Source organism: Sporothrix brasiliensis, assembly GCF_000820605.1.
Source record: "Sporothrix brasiliensis 5110 chromosome Unknown Cont22, whole genome shotgun sequence".
In the NCBI taxonomy this organism is placed as follows: domain Eukaryota; kingdom Fungi; phylum Ascomycota; class Sordariomycetes; order Ophiostomatales; family Ophiostomataceae; genus Sporothrix; species Sporothrix brasiliensis.
In genome coordinates this window covers 1,430,178-1,445,785 of record NW_024467141.1, presented here as the reverse complement: position 1 = coordinate 1,445,785, position 15,608 = coordinate 1,430,178, and the positions used below count along the sequence as shown (strand labels likewise).

Here is a 15,608-nt window from a genome sequence, read left to right as displayed (position 1 = left end):
TCCGTGAGATCAGTCATGGGACGGTGAGATACAGCCTGCAGTAGTGCTGCAGCGGCCTGGCCGGTCGAAGCCGTCTGCCCGTTCTCTCCTTTTCGCCCCACCTTTCGCAGGACCGTCTATCGTGCAGGTCATGCTGCACGGGTGTTGATCTGGGCCTATTTGGACACCCGTCCCACCAATTTGTGGCGACCAAGCATTTTAACTCCCTTACAGAAGGAATATGTTGATGCTTTTACCACCCCCACGGAATATGGTTTGTTATCTCCTGGGACGATTTCTTTTCCATCCTTTAAATATTCGTTTTTGCGGATTGTACCTCAGTTCCTGGTCCTCCTTGCCCATCCCGCTGCATAGTTCCTTGTCTCCCCGATGTTACCCATGGTTTCTTTGTGTCACGGAAACGCGCCACAAAGATGTCTTTGGATCGACGTGCATGATGATAGGACTTGAGATGTGGAAGAAAGCCCCCGAGGGGGTCACGTCCTTCCTAGTTGTGTGGATGGGAGCGGCTTTCCAATAACGTAAATGTTTATTCTAGAAGCAGAAAAGAAGGAAAAGAGGAGACGATCAGCGTCGTCGTTCCCCTGGTGTCACAATTCACAAGGTTCAACGGAGTACTCCGTCTGCAGGATCCTGCCCCCCACAGCCTTGACCCTCCCGTTACCCAGGCTGGCTACTCTTTTCAGCTTCCCGGATGTGCAATCTACCGAAAGAGGGAACCTAATTGTATTGTGGTGGACGAGTGACTGCGAGTGTGCAAAAGAAACCTCTCCCGTGGCACTCCCCGGGAAATGGCTTATGCCAATGTGGGTGGATAAACGAGAGGAAGGCAACAAACACATGCATGCTCCGCAAAGGAGGGGAGGGGTGTGCCTATGTGTATATGGTCTATGCTCTCGACCCAAGTAAAGAGTTGCGTAAAAGAAGCGTAAAATAGAACAGTAACAGCATAAGAAAATACTCGAGTGGAGGTGGGTCGGGCGGTGGTAATATTAAAGTGCTGATTATTACTTTTCTTTTTTTGCAGTGTCTATTTCAGTAAATCGTCCGTGAACGGAATGGCTTTGGGGATGCTCAGACAGTGGGAGGATGGGCATGAGCTGGCACGGGTGGAAGCAGGACAAGTCAGCATTCGAACATCACATTTTCGGAAACGTAATGTGGCGTTTCTTTATTACTTCGAGGCTGCCCTTGTTTTTATCGAGGCAACTATTGGGGGTTGGCACGATTTCTTTTTACAAAAAATCATATGCCGCTGCTTGTCTCTGCCCATCTTGACCTGTCGTGTGTCCAGTTTCCTTGGGTCACATCCTTCGAGGCAGGCCACAGAGGTCAGGGGGGATTCTAGACGTGCGGGCATTCAGGTTCAGCGAGAGGAGTCCACAGAAAAAAAATAAGCGTAGATGAAGCGGAAAGAATTTACATGAGAAAAATGAACGAAAACCGTAACACAGACGATGGACACGCCGAAGACAAAGAAGAGGTGACCAGGTACGCGATCGACGCCATAAATACTAGACAAGTGATCGTCCGCTCCTTTTATCCCCGACGTAGCTAGAGGCCTTGCGGTCATCCAAACTGCGAGGCGACGAAGTAGGGCCAGGAACAGGCAGGACCAGAGACCTAGATCACCACGTCTTTTCGACAACGCGGGCACTAGGTCGATAGTCGCATTTTCCAAAGTCATGTTATCTAATTCGTACTGTGTGTCAGACGGGCAAGCAGCGGTGCTGCGTAGGGAGAACTTTAGGTTAACATAGACGGAATACGCCGTGTAATAGTTTGCATATAAGCATCGTGAGGTACATCTGACACTTTTCTGGAAGCCGCCTTCGCATGCTTTCTCCAATTTTACGTTTTTGTGCTTTTCTGGTGCGACAGGACCTTGCGATTCGAAGCGGAACTTGTCAGTGTATGGGGGCGGAGATTTGTTTGTTGCGCGCGCAGATGTCCAAAAGAAGGCATGCGGTTCTTGGCCTTTCGTAAGTCGTGGGGATGGCACGAGACGGGCATATCACAAGGGACGGTTAGGTCACTGTACTTCGTACCTTATCAAATATGTCGTATCTCGTGATATCGCTGCGTCTTTCCCAATTTTGTTGTGACCTTCGGACCCCATCGCAGCTTCCTGACCTCATTGCGCCTCTCACTTGATGGCTGTCGGGACGCTTCCCAATCAGGAAAGTGCATATAATATGACCTCCAACCAGCCTATAAAATCGCAGGGCTGCGACGACAAGCAAAAGCTGCAGAGGAAACGGAATGTACTCCGTACTGGCAAGAACGAAGGGAAAGCTTAAACAATTGACAATTGAAAATAATGAGATCGATAAATGATTCTCTAAAAAATTGCAGCCGCCCAGGCCAGCTTTACAGTTCCCTCAGGTCAACTTTGGCTGTTGTTTATGTACGACGACCCACATGTGTTCGATGGTGTCACTGGATCCGTCGATGGCGCAAGACGCAATGGGGCTCTATGATTGGCTGCCTTGACCCCGGTCACCCATGTCGATGCTCCTGGGGGGAGGGCGTGCAGGATGTGGTGCAGGATGCGTGGAGCGTGCGTGGGAAAACGCGCCCTGGCATTTCATTTGTTTTGTTTTTACTTTATTTTATTCAGGACGTTTTCAAGTTAATTTTACAGAAGGAAACAAGGGTGGGCGATGCAGGGCAGCCGATGCGACAAAGACCAACTAATAATGGCGAGGGACGATATGGGGTATACCCGTCGTTGCATTGCCATTTCTGGCATCAAATGTCCCCCCGTCAGTCCCACCTGAATGCGTCGAGGAGGCCGGAGCTGAGTTTGTGCCGTTCCTATAGGTCCAACTACTCTCAGGTTGTGTGTGCGTGTAAACACCCGTGAAGGAAGAATAGAAGAACTCATTGCCTAAAACTATGTGCACTTCTAGATAATTTAGTACTCAGAAGTGCCATGCTGTGCTGGTTTGAGACCGTGCCCTGCTGCCGAAAGCCAGCGTCGGTCCGTTTGGGGGAGGAATGGGGGTCCAAGTTTCGGTAGAGATTGTGTTAGCCAAGCAACTTATTTGAGGGTCCCACTGAGACGAACGCAACGAAAGGAGCACGACGACTACGAGACCATTCCAAGGGAAAGCTTCGACGCTGCCAGGAAAGGAAACGTCCAAGATTAGATTGGCGGAGCCGAGTCTGGCCTTTCGTGGTTGTTGAATCCGGCTAGACAGGTGACGCTTAATACGGCAGGGGCTTGCTCAGGGCTTCGTGATAAAGGACGACATGTTGGTACATGTGCAGCAACGAGGGCTGCGTAAACGGCGCTTGAACACTGTCATAGTCGTATTCGTGCCAAGCGATTACTTCGGAGCCATGCACGCGTGCTTCAAGCCAAGACCAGCTGGCTGACGAAACAAGCATTTACCAACTGATTGTACGAATTATTGATCTGGTGGATGACAGCTGGACTGGTTACGTGCTGCTGCTGCTGACAAGCGAGATGTCCTCACACTGACCGCCATCCAACTCAGACCCTGGGCCAACCTGCAGTTGGAGGCGATTTGGGGGAGTGTATTGAAAGCACCTGTGCGTGGCTATCACGCGGGTGCATCTCGTGTTCGGAGCTTGTCGCAGGAAGGGTCGCTTTTGATGGTGTTGCCAGGATTACTGTGTACGCGTAAGGAGTCTAAAGGTAAAAAGCGGAACGAGAGGAGCTAGAATATGCAAAACAAATGGAAGCTGCAAAGAAAGGAAATGGAAGAGTTTCGATGTACATCTCGGGTCCAACAGTGGCTGTATTTGCTGAGAAAGAGACTGACTACGATTTACACTCCGCAAATAAGATTCGATACCAGGAAGTGGAAAAGAGCCACGCAGAAGAACTGCCCCAAAGAAAAATGGCATTAAAAAAAAACCCTTCTGCGCCGTTCACAACAAGTAGCATTTGACGTAGGATACGTCTGCTCCCCAATAATTGGCGCTAAAACTGCGGGTTTCGAGGTACCCCATATCCACCAGTACATGGCTTTTGTCAGCCAGCCCTTGCCCCTCCACACCCAAATAGGTGACATTTGCTTTGTCAAGCAGCACTTACACGATGGCGCAATGCGAGCTAACTGAAAAGGTTTCCACTTTCGGCTGACAACATGGGAAGCTTCAGAGATGCTCTTTCCCGTACCCTTTCTCTCTGCGCGTCGCCAGTCGTACTTGCCTCTGGAACATTTGCCATCTTTTTCGCCTTGTATCCCTTTTTCTTTCTTTTTATTTTGACGTGTCCCTGGATCGTTCCTATTCCTTTCTTTTGTTCTTTTGTGTTTCTGTTCTCCCGTCTTCACGTTTCGTTTCTTTCGTCGATTTTCATTCTCCTACCCTTGCTCCTTACCCTGGTACATTGTTTCCTTTTGAAGGGCCACATTAACTATCTTGGGTCTGGGCGCTCTTCCATCATTCTATTGCTGTCTTTCATCATCGACCTTTTCAAGCCACAACCTCTGCCCTTGCGCACCCACCCACCATTCCAGTTTTTGTTCGTTTTCCTTCTTGGTTCATTCGCCGACCTCGAGCTTACTGTTGCGGTTGTTGGACAGCAGTATCTCTGTCTCTCGTCTACACTTGTGGTATGCCACAGTTTAACACTTACCAAAGCGATTTACACCCTCTCTTTTTCTCCAGACCTTCACGCACGACATCCCCTTTGGTGATATTCACCTGAACTGACGACGAACCTAAACTCCTTGATCAAGAATCTCTCCCGTCACCCTGCTATCCCTGCCTTTCATCGCCATCCAACGAACGTCATTTTTTTGCCATCGGCATTACCGTGTGACGAGCTTACCGCTTGCTTCTCTCGACACCGAAAGAAAATTATTTGTGTTGTTTTTGCAGATTTTATACGTCTTTGACGGATTCTTACCTTCGCTAAGGGCGTGTATTCCTCTGCCACTCTCTGCGTGAGAGAAAGGGCTTTTTTGCAATTTGCACCTCTGACAGCGTCTTGTTCTGGGGACGTAATCTGCCAGCGTCTTGCGTCCGCTCCCCACGACTTTGACTCTGTTACTTGGAAGCCTCGCAAGCTTGTGGAGTTTTGACTACTTCGAGAAAAAGAATTCACTCTGCAGAGCAACAGTTGAACCTTGTCCTGTCAGGGCACCAGGTTGGTTGCCTTCTGGCTGACTACCCACCCCTCTCCCCTGCCTGCATCCCGCGCCCAGCTGGAGTACAAGCTCACAGGCAATACACCCCCTCCCTCTCATTCGATTCCCGTACGACATACTCTTCTGTTCCTTTCCTTTTTCCAACTCACCCCCCACTCGACACTCCTGGTCTACCGTGGAGCTGGATCTTAATCACATTATTCCTTGGTCCTCGACTCCAGCTCTCCTTTGGTTTTGCTCTCGTGTCTAGTTGTTGGATCTAGTCACAAGAAAAAGCACATCGCCGGTTTTTTGTATATATATCTTCATCCTCCCCTGCAACCATCAATAGATCTTCCTTCCGGAGTTTCCTTTATCTTCATCCTCTCCGCCATTTTAAGGTTTCTGCTCTCTGCTTTTGCTGTCTTTCATCCGAAAGTCGTGAGAGTCAAGATAACAGAACCTTTCTCTTCATTCCACCAACACCACCCGGCACCACCACCGCCAACATGCCTGGACCAAAGGCCACCAAGCTCGGCCACGCTCTGGCCAAGGGTTTTGGTATCCGAGTCGAGCGGCCCATCGCCTACCGGGACGAAGTTACTCGCGGCGAGTCTGTCTTCTCGTCCGACGATTCTTGGGTCGAAGAGCCGCCGCACACCATCGACTCCTTGAAAAGCCTGGCTCCCACGCGCAAGGAAACGACCGATTACTTCATCTCGCTTTTCCCCTTTTTGCAATGGATCACCCGCTACAATTTGCAGTGGCTGATCGGTGATCTGGTTGCCGGTACGTTATTGAGTGCTTTCTGTTCTTCGTGTGGCATTGCACGTCACTTTCGAATATTGGAGCTTATTTCTGATTGATGTCGTACAGGTATCACTGTCGGCGCCGTTGTCGTTCCCCAGGGCATGTCGTACGCTACACTGGCGAACCTTGAACCCCAATTTGGTCTGTACTCGTCGTTTATGGGCGTCATTGTCTACTGGTTCTTCGCTACGTCAAAGGACATCACCATTGGTGTAAGTTTCCCCATAATCCGTTTATAGACCCATTTGCACATTCGCAGGGTTTTCACCACCCCCTTGATTCTAATTGCTAACGCCTCTGAAAATACAGCCCGTGGCCGTGATGTCTCAGCTTGTTGGTAACATCGTTCTCGAGGTCGGGAAGGAACTTCCTGATGTCCCCCCTCACGTTATTGCATCCGCTTTGTCTGTCATCGCAGGCGCCATCGTTTTGTTCATCGGTCTCATTCGCTTCGGTTGGATCGTGGATTTGATTTCCCTGACGGCGCTGTCTGCCTACATGACGGGGTCAGCCATCAGTATTGCTGCTGGCCAGGTGCCGACCATGCTGGGCGAGAGTGGCTTCAACACCCGTGCCCCAACGTACCAGGTCATTGTCAACACTCTTAAGCACCTGCCGAGTTGCAAGATTGATGCTGCGATGGGTCTAACTGCTCTCCTCCTGCTCTACCTCATTCGCATCGCTTGTAGCGTCAGCGCCAAGCGCTACCCTCGCAAACAGCGCATCTTCTTCTTCCTTTCGACTTTGCGCACGGCTTTTGTCATTCTCCTGTACACAATGATCAGCTGGCTGGTCAACCGTCACCGACGCACGAAGCCCCTATTCAAGATCCTGCAGAATGTTCCGCGTGGCTTCCAGAATGCCGCCGCCCCCGAGATGAACACAACCATCATCAAGGGCTTCGTCAGCTACCTTCCGGTTACCGTCATTGTACTCCTTATGGAGCACATTGCCATCTCCAAGTCGTTCGGCCGTGTCAACAACTACACCATCAACCCTTCGCAAGAGATGGTGGCCATTGGCATCACTAATGTTCTTGGCCCCTTCCTGGGTGGTTACCCTGCAACTGGCTCTTTCAGCCGGACTGCTATCAAGTCGAAGGCCGGTGTGCGTACGCCCCTGGCTGGTGTGATTACTGGCCTCGTTGTCCTCCTCGCCATCTACGCGCTCCCGCCTGTTTTCTACTACATCCCCAACGCATCTCTGTCGGCCGTCATCATTCACGCCGTCGGTGATCTGATCACTCCGCCCAACACCGTCTATCAGTTCTGGCGTGTCAGCCCCTTCGAGGTTGTCATTTTCTTTGTCGGTGTGCTTGTCACAGTCTTCTCCAGCATTGAGAATGGTATCTACAGTACCATCTCCATCTCCGCAGCGATGCTTCTTTTCCGCATCCTCAGGTCGAAGGGCAAACTCCTCGGCCGTGTCGAGGTCCACTCCGTCCTCGGCGACCAGGTTATTGGCAAACACGACAACCAGGCTGTCGGCCCCTACGGCAGCATCGGCGGTCTCGAAAACGAGCATTCTGCCCGTAGCGTCTTCTTGCCACTCGACCACAGCGATGGCTCCAACCCCAACGTTGATCTGCAGACCCCGTACCCTGGTGTCTTTATCTACCGCTTCGCGGAGGGCTTCACGTACCCCAACGCCGCGCACACACTCGAGAACCTTGTGGATTACATCTTTAAGAATACTCGTCGCACCAACCTGAGTTCGTACCCGCGGCCAGGCGATCGTCCTTGGAACGATCCTGGCCCGAGTCGCAGTCAACTCAAGCGCATTAAGGCGGGAACTCTGACCCTGGCCGAGGCCACTGGCGAAGATGAGAGCAAGCCCACGCTGAAGGCTGTCATCTTGGACTTCTCTTCTGTGAACTATCTTGACATTACCTCCGTGCAGACCCTGATTGATGTCCGCAACCAGCTCGACCGCTACGCGTCGCCCAACGTTGTTGACTGGCACATTGCTTCCATCAGCAACCGGTGGGCCAAGCGTGCTCTCGTGTCGGCTGGCTTTGGCTACCCAACTGATGTCCAGGACGCGCCGAACAAGCGCTGGAAGGCTATTTTCAGTGTTGCCGAGATTGGAGGCCGTGACTCTGCCGCCGCCCAGGCTGAGCGCGAGGCAGCTGGGACGATTCTTGGCACTGCCCCTGGCAGCAGCGGCAAGTCAGGCCCGGCTCTGGACATTGAGGAAGCCAACAACAGCGATTCAGTTGACGACGACCCAAAGACCAAGTCGCCCAAGTTCAAAGGTGTCACCGTGCATGGTCTCAACCGTCCGCTGTTCCACGTTGATCTTACCAGTGCCCTCCAGAGCGCCATTGCCAACATCGAGGCCCGCACTGCTCAGGATGCTGAGGTGCGGCCGGAGTCCGTCAGCAAGGACATTACAAAGGAATAATTGTTGTTTGTTCTCCGTTCTCCAAATATCTGTTCTGTTGCATAAAGCTCTGGCTTTAGTCCGTGCTTTTTGGATAGCGAACGGACAGTCATTTAGCGGATGTGTGTTTGCTTTGGACCTTATTATTCTGTGATCCAAAAATGATTCCCCCAAATGTTTTTACTTTACTCTTCAACCTTCCCCGTTCTTTTATTCTGCTTCACAGCCATAACATCTGCTCGAACTACTGTTTTGTATAGCTTGATAAGGCACTTATTTTTTGTTTTACTTACTCTTATAATGACTGTGGAAATATATACCCCAAGAGTTAAAGTTTATCTTGACAATTTAAATTATTCTTATAAATTATAGGAAATAAATACGTGGCGACCAAAAAATCTACCAAATATATTTACGAGGTATAGGTTCCATCTGATAAGGGGCGACGATTTAAAGAGAGAAGCAAGGCTGCGGTAGTGTACACTTTCAGCGTCCATTTTGGCCCTCAACCAACCGTCAATCGCCTGCAATTCATGGTGGCAAAGTATTATACGTAGACTGACTCCAGAGCCGCCACGCCTGTATTCGCATTCCAAGCATCTCACACAGGCTCTTCCTCACACTTGTTTCCATTCATATGATTTTTTTGAAGGATCTCGTTCGCTGTCGCCAACCCGTAATGTGACCCAGCCCTCTCTTATTCCTTTGGTCACACCACCGCCAGCACCTTTGACTAAATATTATGGCGGCCGCGTCGCTTATTCATTGAACCTCCTATGTTTTATTTTGCAAGCGGCACGGGCGGTTTTGTGTGCACAAGGATAAACTCCTACGCTTGGAAGGCGTGACGTAGAGGGGTAGGCAGTACAAAGCCAGTTTTACTGGCCCAGAAGCCGGCGCTGCCTCCATCAGCCGGACTTGGCAGCCCGAGCATTCTTTCTTCTTTTCTTGACAAGCTGGGGAGGATATGATCAAGTGTCGGGCACGAAGACGACCTGTATCGGAAGACGGCAGAATGATGGCGCCGCTATACGTAAGACCATGCGAGCTGTTCAAACGACGCCTTGCAGTGGCCGTCCTTTCTTTCTTTTGTTTCGTATCGCCGCGTCGTCTCTCATGTCGCAGCCTTGGCCTCCAGAACGTCCTCATCCAACGCGCCCATCACCTCCACAACCAAGCCGACACTGTCTAGAAACGCATTGACCGACACACGCAGCATGCGGTTTGTCGAGGCTTCGTACGTCGTGCGGAGGATTGTCTTGGCGTTGGCGTTGTCGCTGTTGTTGTCGTCGTCGGAGGCGCTCTGTACAGCAAATGACCGGCGCACGGATGGGGAGAGCTCCTTGTCGACAGAAAGAGCCTGCAGGGCGACTGTGGCAAGGCGGGCAGTCGGAAAGGGGATGTCGATGACTCTGGCGGGACGAGTACGTTAGTAAAGCGCCATTTGCTTCTTCCTTGCGTTTTGGGAACGTAGACGTACAATGAGCACGGAAAGTTTGGATCAACGGCCATGATTGTAGATTGCGATTGTCTTGTCGAGTTCCAAGCCAGGGCTGTCTAGATGACACGAGGTTGAGTGGTGCGACAAGGCTCACAATGTCGCGGCATCCGACTCTACAGAGCTAGGCCTCCAAAAACTTATTCACATAACGAGTGTGTCAGCGGTGCAGTTTTGTTGCTCAGAAGGCACGTTGCATTACATAATTTTACCTGCACTTTTTTGTTTCGCCTATTGTAATTAGCGCGATTATGCGACAGGGGCCTGCCGGTGGGCTATGGGGCGGTCGTTGTCCTGGCGACGCAACTGTGGAGGCCCAGGCTGGCGGCCTTGCTGTGGCTTGACAACCAACAGCGCAGTTGATTGGCTGACAATGCTTGTTGTCTTGTTTATTTTGCTACAGCGGCCAGGGGGTGCCACAAGCCAGACTGCTACGCCGTCTCTTACAACAAAATAACAAGGCTCCACAACGACCGAAAGACAGTGGAAAGAGCAAAGGAGACACCTGACAGCTGTTGAAAGGCTAGATTCCAGGAGGCAGGTACGCACCGTTGGTCGGTTTCTAGTGAGTCCACTTGTATCCAGTGGCAAGACAAATGCTCCGCAATGCAACACCACAACAAATAACAACAAGCAACAACACCTCGTCGTTCACAACGCAACCGCAACCGCAATAACAAGAAGACAGTCTGTGGCCACCAAACACACCAAGAATGCATTGATGACAACGATTCTCCCTCTCTTTGCCTGTCCCTATTCTCTTTTCCCCACCTCGGCGCAGCGAAACAATAACATAATCCCAGGGTCGTCCAGAATCGCAATCTGTTTCGTTCTTCTCTCTTTCTCTGTTTATTATTCACGGCCTTTCCCTTTTATTCATTCTTTTTTTCCCTCTTCTCCCCTCCTCCTCCTCTCCGTTCCTTCACCGTTCCTCTCCACCTTCTGTCGTCTGACACGCATTATTTTCTGCATCGCATTGATATCTCACAGTCGCTGGCATCCTCTCGTCGCCGTCCTGCCCGGTTCTTCTTCTCAACATTGATAGATCGTCGATCACGCCTTGTCATCACCGAATCTGCCGCACGCGATCAGCTTTTCACCTCTCTGCTTTTGTTCTGTGATGGCACCCTCGGCGAAGAACCCCAACATGGGGCAGGTGATCGAGTACCTTCCTGGTAAGACTCTTTGCTATGAGCCGGCGAAGACGCTTGTCTGGTATTTTTGTTTTTCTCGCGGCTTCTAACTGCATCACTTTTAGATCGTTTGTATCTTGGCTCGTACCTGAGTCCGCCCGACGCCAATACGCTCTTCCCCTACAGCGCCTCCGCCTCCAAGTCGCCCAGCAAGAGATCACGGGCCCTCGCGTCCGACGCTGCCTCGTCGGCCGCATCCAAGCCCGAACCCTACTACTTCACTGTAGACAATTCGCTCCTGTACAACGCCTTCCACCACGACTTTGGCCCGCTGCACGTCGGTCACCTGTACCGTTTTGCCCTGCACTTTCACGAGATCCTCGCTGCCACTGAGAGCCAACAGCGCCCAGTCATTTTCTGGAGCCGCGCTGACCCAAGAAGTGCGTGAACAAACTTGCAATTCTTTTGTGCTTTTGCAGAGGCACACGTTGTCCAGATCTTGAGCCAATACTAACTGTTGTCCTCCTTTTCAGGCCGCGCCAACGCTGCTTGCTTGCTCGCTTGCTACATGGTGCTTATCCAGTCGTGGCCACCACATTTGGCGCTTGCGCCACTTGCACAGGTCGACCCCCCATTGATGCCTTTCCGCGACGCGGGCTACAGCCAGGCCGACTACGGCATCACTGTTCAGGATGTTGTCTATGGTGTGTGGAAGGCAAAGGAGGAGGGCTGTTGTGTGTTGGACAACTTTGACCTGGCCGAGTACGAGCAATTTGAGCGTGTCGAGCATGGCGACTTCAACTGGGTCACTCCCCACTTCCTGGCCTTTGCTTCTCCCCAGCACACCCCCGTGGCCCGTATTACAGAGGACTCGGAGTTGTATGCCTCCTTGCCACGGACACTGGACGCCGTGGACTCCCACCCGACTCTGCCACAGCCGTTCAAGAATGTGCTGCGCCACTTCTCCGAGCGCAACATTGGCCTTGTCGTGCGCCTCAACTCGCAGCTTTACTCACCCTCGTACTTTGAGGCTCTCGGGATTCAGCACCTCGATATGATCTTTGACGACGGCACGTGCCCACCTATGTCGACGGTGCGCAAGTTCATTCGCCTCGCGCACGAGATGATCACAGTCCGCAAGAAGAACATTGCCGTGCACTGCAAAGCTGGCCTTGGCCGGACAGGCTGCCTCATTGGCGCTTACCTGATCTACCGCTACGGCTTTACAGCCAACGAGATTATTTCTTTTATGCGCTTCATGCGGCCCGGCATGGTCGTCGGCCCTCAGCAGCACTGGCTGCACCTGAACCAGGGTGCGTTCCGTGAGTGGTGGGTTGAAGAGCGCCTGGAGCGCAGACTACGCCGCGAATTTGCTGCGGCACAGGCCGCTGCCTCGGCCAACCCCAACAATTTGCCTAGTACGCCCATTCGCGCCATGCAGAAAGCCACGCTCGGCCGCTCCCAGTCGACGTCCACACCCCCGAACCGGTCGGCCTCGGGCCGGACACCTCTCAGCGAGATGGACCAGGAGCGCAACAATGTCGCGCAGGAGGACTACCTGCCGGCACCAACCCCTGGTCAGCCGCGCAAGAGCGCTCGTGCCGACCGTCACCACCCGTACTCGCGCAGCAAGACGGGCAGCTATAGCACATCAACCGGCACTGTTGAAGAAGAGGATGCCGCTGCCGCCACCCTGGGCGACGAGGCTGAGCTGTTTGCCATTCTGCAGGAGAACGGTGGAGACGATCAGTCCAGCCGGGGCAGCCGGGGCACCGACTCGGAGGAAGAGATCCACCTGCGCATGCGCATGCACCGCAAGGCGAACGCTACTGCGTCGTCTTCCCCCGACGCCAGCCGCCACGCGAAGTCACGGTCGACTAGCTATAGCAGTCGAAACACTGTCACTGCGACGTCTACGACCATGACGACGACGACAACCACCGCGATCCACGAGAACGATGCGTCTTTTGACGCCGAGAACATTGGCTCATCAACCAGCCGCGTCAAGTCCATTCAGGAAGTCCAGGGCCGCGAGCACCGCTCGACCTCCGCATCGGGCGTCCTGGCCAAGGTCCGTAGCTCGGACCGCAGCGGAAGCCATGCCAGCACAAAGCGGATGCCCGGCGCTCAGCCGACTGGCATTCGTAAGACTAGCAGCCGCGTCGCTAGCGGTGGAAATGCCGCGACAGCAACAGCCATGGCCTCGGCCGCACGGAAAATTTCAAGTGTTCAGTAATTGAACGAAACGAACAAAACGACTAATACGCTTATACACCGAACCGACCCTTGCTTGCATACACGGAAAAAATGCGGTGACCGCTCTGGATACGGTGCCCATCCCAATCTGATTGACGAGTTATGACAATCTTTTCCTATTCTTTTTCTACTGTCTTGTTTTTGTTCGGCCTGTTCTTTTGGCCTGGTTGGTTGCGCTTTGGCGTCAAGGTGTGTCGTTGTTGTGATTTTGCCATTGGTTCTCTGGTCTGCATCGTTTGTATCACCGCTGGACTTCATCATCTTCCGCAGAGCATCGGCGTTTGAACTGGCCATTACTACCTGCCGTCCATGGCTGGGTATTTGGCCGATGTGAGGGGTAAAGGAGGACTACATAGGAAACGAGTTTTGCATCCATTTGCCATGCATTATACTACGAGTCGATACCAAGCAGATCCGCAGCAGTAGAGACTGGAGAGGCGGGGGAAAGAGAGTAAAGATGGAAGACGGTGGGCGCAAGGAGATGAGCATGAAGAACACGGGCGATATGTGGCTCATATCATTTTTGTGGGTATTTTTATTTTGCTTCGTTTGCGTTTCTGCGGCCGGCCTCGTTTTCTTCTGTGCTTTATGTCTCGTTGGAGTATTGCTTTTATCTTGTCCAAATTCATATTTTATTCGATTGGCAACCCTCCTTGCCAGCGCCGCTCACATTTCCTGCTCGCCCCTTGATCCATCGGGCTTTGTTTTACAGCGGCCCATTGTGGTGGCCACAGTCGCATTCTAGAAGAAGCATAGCGAGCTACTGAACAAGGCACTTTGCCTATTGGATATATATGCCTTTGGCGTACGAATTATTGTGGTTAGGTGTGAGATAGGGGTAAAGGGAGAATAGCAAGTAAAGCGGCCCACATGGACGACCAGCCTTTTTGTCTGCCTCGCTGTCCAACCCTGCTCTGCACCCCGAAATGCCCTCTTCTTCTTGGGCCTCGTCCGGACCCTCATCACTTGACTTGTCCGTCCTGTGGAAAACCAGGAATGAGAGACGAGGATGAATCCGTTTCCGATTGCGGATGCAACCGGACACCAACTTCTTACGACGTGCGGAGCTGACACTTCTATGTCCCTTGGCGGTCCTGTCCCACCGGGCAATCCATTATGCCGAGCCTGGCGCCAAAAGATCGCGGATAATGGACAATGGGTATGCGTGCGGCGTATTGCGGCATGGTTTGCCCCAGGAAGTTAGTTCGTACCCAACAGCGAGTTAGCCGAGCAAAAGATAACGTGGATCCATGGGCAGATTCTTCGGAGACGTTGTGGACAACGTAGGCGTAAGGAAGCGCAACAGAATGTCACAAGTTTGCTGATAGCTAAGCTTGGTCGCCAAAACGGGTCGCAGAGACGAACCGCAGCAACAGACGGCGGGATGGAGGTGGGCGGAGGGTCGTCATTGGACGAGCGCTGCTTAAGCGTTCCCGAGGGAGAAAGAGAGCAGGCTGAGAGAGAGAAGGGAGGCACGACTGGCCAAACACGGCTGTCGAAAGGTGTTATGACGATTGTTAATTCATACTCGGGTTGCTCCTGCATATTTACTGTCCAGGGATGACCAGCACGGAGAAATAGGCGTGATACGACCACAAGAAGGAACTACTAGAGGAAGGCGCATTTTGCAGATTCGTTCGTAAAGTCGTAATACTGCACAGCTCCTTGCCTTTGTTGACCCCACTCCTTCCCGCAACAAAACAACGGGCCAATGGCAGCCATTGACCAATAAAGTGCACCCATGACGTCTGTTAGCCGCCGACCTCAACTCTAACCCACACTCCATCCAAACCCATCCAAACTATCCACCCCATCGCAACCACACGACCCTCGATGCGACCGGCACTGGCAGCTCGACCGCGCCTCTCGCTTGTGGCTGTTCTGGCCCCTTCTTGGGCGGCCACGACCGCATAGTCCATCCTCCAAGGCACTCTGTAGACTCTCAGAGATGGACAGCTGTGGCATCTGTGCCTACCAGGGCGCATGCCAGACGCCATCTTGCATGCCAAAGGATTTCCGTCGGTCAACGCCCATCTCGGCATCATCGTCATCGTTTGCAGAGGACCATTCCACAGACGTGAATGAGAATTTTCGGACACCGAGGCAAGAGTACAAGGAGTTGTACGTCGTAGGGAACACACTGATGACCCCAGACGCAAACGACTCAAGCAAATGCGTCGTACTCTGTACATCTCAGGTCGATGCAACAAGACATACAACAGTTGAATGCACACTTTGCGACGTTGCGCCCTTTTAGCTCTCGTCCTGTTGGCCCCCTTCCCATATTCATAGCCGCCTTGCGCTCCCTCTCCATCTTTTCGTATGCAGACGCGCCGTATCGGGTAGCGGTGTAAAGATTGGGCCACACCCCCTTTACGTGGTGAGTTTTGCGGCTGTTTTTGATCGTAAGGGCTGGTCATTTGG

General features: G+C 52.4%; 3 protein-coding genes across 3 annotated transcripts; 2 read left to right on the top strand and 1 right to left on the bottom strand.

Annotated features, from left to right (window-relative positions):
- Positions 1-5,614: 5,614 nt before the first annotated feature.
- SPBR_08145 (solute carrier family 26 (sodium-independent sulfate anion transporter), member 11) lies at positions 5,615-8,318 on the top strand (the record flags this gene model as incomplete). The annotated part of the gene is made up of 3 exons (XM_040766383.1): positions 5,615-5,894; positions 5,982-6,127; positions 6,225-8,318. 3 exons carry the CDS (start codon positions 5,615-5,617, stop codon positions 8,316-8,318), a joined length of 2,520 nt encoding a protein of 839 aa, XP_040614684.1.
- A 1,093-nt stretch (positions 8,319-9,411) lies between these two features.
- On the bottom strand, positions 9,412-9,809 carry SPBR_08752 (uncharacterized protein; the record flags this gene model as incomplete). The annotated part of the gene is made up of 2 exons (XM_040766990.1): positions 9,412-9,709; positions 9,778-9,809. 2 exons carry the CDS (start codon positions 9,807-9,809, stop codon positions 9,412-9,414), a joined length of 330 nt encoding a protein of 109 aa, XP_040614683.1.
- A 1,133-nt stretch (positions 9,810-10,942) lies between these two features.
- On the top strand, positions 10,943-13,164 carry SPBR_08224 (cell division cycle 14; the record flags this gene model as incomplete). Its single annotated transcript, XM_040766462.1, has 3 exons — positions 10,943-10,970; positions 11,054-11,368; positions 11,462-13,164. The coding sequence occupies 3 exons, from the start codon at positions 10,943-10,945 to the stop codon at positions 13,162-13,164; spliced, it is 2,046 nt and encodes a 681-aa protein (XP_040614682.1).
- Between the last annotated feature and the right edge of the window lie 2,444 nt (positions 13,165-15,608).